This window comes from Oncorhynchus masou, chromosome 28 (genome assembly GCF_036934945.1).
Source record: "Oncorhynchus masou masou isolate Uvic2021 chromosome 28, UVic_Omas_1.1, whole genome shotgun sequence".
In the NCBI taxonomy this organism is placed as follows: domain Eukaryota; kingdom Metazoa; phylum Chordata; class Actinopteri; order Salmoniformes; family Salmonidae; genus Oncorhynchus; species Oncorhynchus masou.
The window spans coordinates 306,950-312,798 of NC_088239.1; the positions used below are offsets into that span (position 1 = coordinate 306,950).

At 50.9% G+C, this 5,849-nt stretch overlaps 1 protein-coding gene across 1 annotated transcript in view; it reads left to right on the forward strand.

Annotated features, from left to right (window-relative positions):
• Nucleotides 1-5,586, forward strand: part of LOC135517094 (divergent protein kinase domain 2A) — a 103,811-nt gene extending 98,225 nt beyond the window's left edge. The window contains exon 4 of the mRNA XM_064941115.1: nucleotides 4,435-5,586. Within this exon, the coding sequence (XP_064797187.1) occupies nucleotides 4,435-4,781 (347 nt within the window). The 3' untranslated portion in view covers nucleotides 4,782-5,586. The remainder of the gene's footprint in view (nucleotides 1-4,434) is intronic.
• Nucleotides 5,587-5,849: the final 263 nt, after the last annotated feature.

The following is a 5,849-nucleotide window of genomic DNA, read 5'->3' on the forward strand; positions in this document are numbered from 1 at the left end:
TTAGTTTTTCGGTTGGTTGTTTATGTCCCAAAAACAAACAAACTGATGTTGGTTTTTGTATTCATTAGACTGTATAGACCACCCCCTGTATAGACTGTATAGACCACCCCCTGTATAGACTGTATAGACCACCCCCTGTATAAACTGTATAGACCACCCCCTGTATAGACCACCCCCTGTGTAGACTGTATAGACCACCCCCTGTATAGACTGTATAGACCACCCCCTGTATAAACTGTATAGACCACCCCCTGTATAGACCACCCCCTGTGTAGACTGTATAGACCACCCCCTGTATAGACTGTATAGACCACCCCCTGTATAGACTGTATAGACCACTCCCTGTATAGACTGTATAGACCACCCCCTGTATAAACTGTATAGACCACTCCCTGTATAAACTGTATAGACCACCCCCTGTGTAGACTGTATAGACCACTCCCTGTATAGACTGTATAGACCACCCCCTGTATAAACTGTATAGACCACTCCCTGTATAGACTGTATAGACCACCCCCTGTATAAACTGTATAGACCACTCCCTGTATAAACTGTATAGACCACCCCCTGTATAGACTGTATAGACCACTCCCTGTATAGACTGTATAGACCACCCCCTGTATAGACTGTATAGACCACTCCCTGTATAGACTGTATAGACCACTCCCTGTATAGACTGTATAGACCACCGCCTGTATAGACCACCGCATGTATAGACTGTATAGACCACCCCCTGTATAGACTGTATAGACCACCCCTGTATAGACCACCACCTGTATAGACCACCGCACAGAAAGAATGCGTAGGCCAATCACAAGGCATGCCTACAATCAGGAAGTGTGTGTAGCCCAATCACAAGGCATGCCTACAATCAGGAAGTGTGTGTAGCCCAATCACAAGGCATGCCTACAATCAGGAAGCGTGCGTAGCCCAATCACAAGGCATGCCTACAATCAGGAAGTGTGTGTAGCCCAATCACAAGGCATGCCTACAATCAGGAAGCGTGTGTAGCCCAATCACAAGGCATGCCTACAATCAGGAATCGTGTGTAGGCCAATCACAAGGCATGCCTACAATCAGGAAGTGTGTGTAGCCCAATCACAAGGCATGCCTACAATCAGGAAGTGTGTGTAGCCCAATCACAAGGCATGCCTACAATCAGGAAGTGTGTGTAGCCCAATCACAAGGCATGCCTACAATCAGGAAGTGTGTGTAGCCCAATCACAAGGCATGCCTACAATCAGGAAGCGTGTGTAGGCCAATCACAAGGCATGCCTACAATCAGGAAGTGTGTGTAGCCCAATCACAAGGCATGCCTACAATCAGGAAGTGTGTGTAGGCCAATCACAAGGCATGCCTACAATCAGGAAGTGTGTGTAGGCCAATCACAAGGCATGCCTACAATCAGGAAGTGTGTGTAGCCCAATCACAAGGCATGCTTACAATCAGGAAGCGTGCGTAGCCCAATCACAAGGCATGCCTACAATCAGGAAGTGTGTGTAGCCCAATCACAAGGCATGCCTACAATCAGGAAGTGTGTGTAGCCCAATCACAAGGCATGCCTACAATCAGGAAGTGTGTGTAGCCCAATCACAAGGCATGCCTACAATCAGGAAGTGTGTGTCGCCCAATCACAAGGCATGCCTACAATCAGGAAGTGTGTGTAGCCCAATCACAAGGCATGCCTACAATCAGGAAGTGTGTGTAGCCCAATCACAAGGCATGCCTACAATCAGGAAGTGTGTGTAGCCCAATCACAAGGCATGCTTACAATCAGGAAGTGTGTGTAGCCCAATCACAAGGCATGCTTACAATCAGGAAGTGTGCCAAATCTGTCAGTGAAAACAGCACGCAGACAAAACAGGCTTTTTAGCATTTAGATTTCAACCACAGGTTGGGAAGCAAACGTGTTTTTACTGAAAAGAGAATATGAATCTTTCTGTAGGCTTCCCGAGAACATAAACAAACTGATCCACACCCAAATCGGCCTACTGAGCGAACGTTATTGATTTACAAAGTAAAAGGAGAGAGAGATGAGCTTTCGGCCGTCGTCGGGAACGAGTCGAGCTGCATTTCATTGGGTGACTCAGTGAAACTGGGAATCTTATTTTTTATTTTTTTAGGACGATAATTTTCTCCTTCTATTGTACAACATGTCTCGTCGCTGGGCCTTGGCGGATTCAAGACAAGGGCGTCTTTTTTGATCTCGGTGGGACAGCGGCAAAGCAGTCTGGCATTTTCAGCATTTTAGATTAAAAAGAGATTCTGCTAAAATCGTCAGTCATCTAAAATTATGTAGATTTCCATTAAATGTGTTTATAAAAGGCGACACTTTTACCACTACAACAAGTGTCTCTATTCCACTGCAGAAAATTAATTATTATTATTTGTTTAATTATGCGCTCAGGTACCTCAGAGCCCTCCGGTCGCCCCTCGCTCTTTGTGTTTTCTCCCAATTCATAAATGAAACACTGTGTAAGGCCTTTTTGATTTTCAAAATGAAGATGGCACAGCAGCCATTTTGAAACCCCTTGATTGACGGGAGGTTCAGTCACTGCGTAGGCGAATGTTTTCGGTTGTTATAGTGAGATGTCATCCGTTCCCGTCACTAGTGTTTGTTCAGTCTCACTCAGTTCAGCTTTTTGGAAAAAGGATCTGAAATAGTTTTTTTTAACACAACAATGATGAGGATATGAAATGGTCTCACTCTAACAATGGCTGTTCCCTCACAGTCAATGGCTGCTCCCTCAGTAGTAGTAGTATACCTGTCTAACCTCGGCCTCTCTCTCTGTCCCTCTCTCTGTCCCTCTCCACCACTCTCTCTGTCCCTCTCCACCACTCTCTCTGTCCCTCTCCACCACTCTCTCTGTCCCTCTCCACCACTCTCTCTGTCCCTCTCCACCACTCTCTCTGTCCCTCTCTCTGTCCCTCTCCACCACTCTCTCTGTCCCTCTCCACCACTCTCTCTGTCCCTCTCCACCACTCTCTCTGTCCCTCTCCACCACTCTCTGTCTCTCTCTCTGTCTCTCTCTCTGTCCCTCTCTCTGTCCCTCTCTCTGTCTCTCTCTCTGTCTCTCTCTAACACTCTGTCCCTCTCTCTGTCCCTCTCCACCACTCTCTCTGTCCCTCTCCACCCCTCTCGCTGTCTCTCTCTCTGTCTCTCTCTGTCCCTCTCTCTGTCTCTCTCTGTCTCTCTCTCTGTCCCTCTCCACCACTCTCTCTGTCTCTCTCTGTCCCTCTCTCTGTCCCTCTCCACCACTCTCTCTGTCCCTCTCTCTGTCCCTCTCCACCACTCTCTCTGTCCCTCTCCACCACTCTCTCTGTCCCTCTCCACCACTCTCTCTGTCTCTCTCTCTGTCTCTCTCTCTGTCTCTCTCTCTGTCTCTCTCTCTGTCTCTCTCTCTGTCCCTCTCTCTGTCTCTCTCTGTCTCTCTCTCTGTCCCTCTCCACCACTCTCTCTGTCCCTCTCTCTGTCCCTCTCTCTGTCTCTCTCTCTCTGTCTCTCTCTCTGTCCCTCTCCACCACTCTCTTTGTCCCTCTCCACCACTCTCTCTGTCCCTCTCCACCACTCTCTCTGTCTCTCTCTCTGTCTCTCTCTCTGTCTCTCTCTCTGTCCCTCTCTCTGTCTCTCTCTCTGTCTCTCTCTCTGTCCCTCTCCACCACTCTCTCTGTCCCTCTCTCTGTCCCTCTCTCTGTCTCTCTCTCTCTGTCTCTCTCTCTGTCCCTCTCTCTGTCTCTCTCTCTCTGTCTCTCTCTCTGTCCCTCTCCACCACTCTCTCTGTCCCTCTCTCTGTCTCTCTCGCTGTCTCTCTCTCTGTCCCTGTCTAACACTCTGTCCCTCTCTCTGTCCCTCTCCACCACTCTCCCTGTCCCTCTCTCTGTCCCTCTCTCTGTCTCTCTCTCTGTCCCTCTCTAACACTCTGTCCCTCTCTCTGTCCCTCTCTAACACTCTGTCCCTATCTCTGTCCCTCTCTCTGTCCCTCTCAAACACTCTCTGTCCCTCTCTAACACTCTCTCTGTCCCTCTCTCTGCCTCTCTCTGTCCCTCTCTCTGTCCCTCTCCACCACTCTCTCTGTCCCTCTCCACCACTCTCTCTGTCCCTCTCTTTGCCTCTCTCTGTCCCTCTCCACCACTCTCTCTGTCCCTCTCTCTGCCTCTCTCTCTGTCCCTCTCCACCACTCTCTCTGTCCCTCTCTACAACTCTCTGTCCCTCTCTCTGTCCCTCTCTCTGTCTCTCTCTCTTTCTCTCTCTGTCCCTCTCCACCACTCTCTCTGTCCCTCTCCACCACTCTCTCTGTCCCTCTCCACCACTCTCTCTGTCCCTCTCTGTCCCTCTCCACCACTCTCTCTGTCCCTCTCTAACACTCTCTGTCCCTCTCCACCACTCTCTGTCCCTCTCTAACACTCTCTGTCTCTCTCTGTCTCTCTCTCCAGATAAACCAGAGAACTATGACGTGTGGTACGAGAGTCGCTTCGAGGACTGTGACAAGGAAGCCTGCCTGTCCTTCTCCAAGGAGTCTCTGTGTAACCGCGTCACCGTGGACCACAACTACTACGCTGTGTGTCAGAACCTGCTGTCACGTTACGCCACGTGGCGAGGGACCACCGGCGGCCTGCTCCACGACCCCCCCGCCCACGTAGCCAAAGACGGCCAGCTGGAAGCGCTGTTGGACGAGTGTACCAACCCTAAAAAACGCTACGGACGCTTCACGGCCGCCAAGGAGCTGAGGGACTACCTCACCCAGCTAGTTTCCTCCTCCTCCTCAGCCACGGCGAGGTGATGAAGAGAGCCTACACTTGGCGATAGCCTGCAGCTCGGCGTGGCTGGTCAGGGTTTCACCCCCCCCCCCTGGCCTTGTCCCCAGGAACTTAACCCTTGACCCTCCTCGTCTCACTTCAAGTGCAGGAGATCTCCTCACTGGTCACACAGCAGTTGGTTTGGTCTCCTTCCTGGTGGAAACCCAAACTGATCGATAGGAGATGTTTAAAGGGAATGAGGAAGTTCTTCACTGCTGGTTTATATTATTCCTTCTGACTTTGTTTGGTAGCTGGTGAGAATGAGGTGCTTGGAGCTGGTGGACCAGGAGAAGGGGATCGACAGGCCCAGAGCAGGACCCCAGAGCAGGAAGGGAAGAGCGCCTGGCTACTCTAATGGAGCATGTGGTGTCTGACTCAATGACTCCTCTCTCCTCTGTCTGTCCACCAGGACCCCTCTGTCTGTCCACCTGGACCCCTCTGTCTGTCCACCTGGACCCCTCTGTCTGTCCACCTGGACCCCTCTGTCTGTCCACCTGGACCCCTCTGTCCACCTGGACCCCTCTGTCCACCTGGACCCCTCTGTCTGTCCACCTGGACCCCTCTGTCTGTCCACCAGGACTCTTGTGTTTGCTAACATTGAATCTTAACAATATGTTTTTTCGAACAGAACCTGTTGTCCTTATGGTTTGGGGTTGAATGAATCTCAGAACAGGACCGTGTGTCAGAAGGCTGGTCTGAGGGGAAGGGGACCTCTCCTATAGTCCCACAGTACGCAGGTAAAGAGAGGGAGGTGCTGTTAAAGTCTTACTACCTGCTACGTTTGAGAGAGGGGGGTTGAGAGAGGGGGTTGAGAGAGGGGGGTTGAGAGAGGGGGTTTGAGAGAGAGAAAGAGGGGGTTAGGAGAGAGAGAGGGGGTTGAGAGAGAGAGGGGGGGTTGAGAAAGAGGGGGGTTGAAAGAGAGAGAGAGAGGGGGGTTGAGAGAGAGAGGGTTGAGAGAGGGGGTTGAGAGAGAGAGAGGGGGTTGAGAGAGAGAGAGAGGGGGGGGTTGAGAGAGAGAGAGGGGGTTGAGAGAGAGAGAGAGGGGGTTGAGA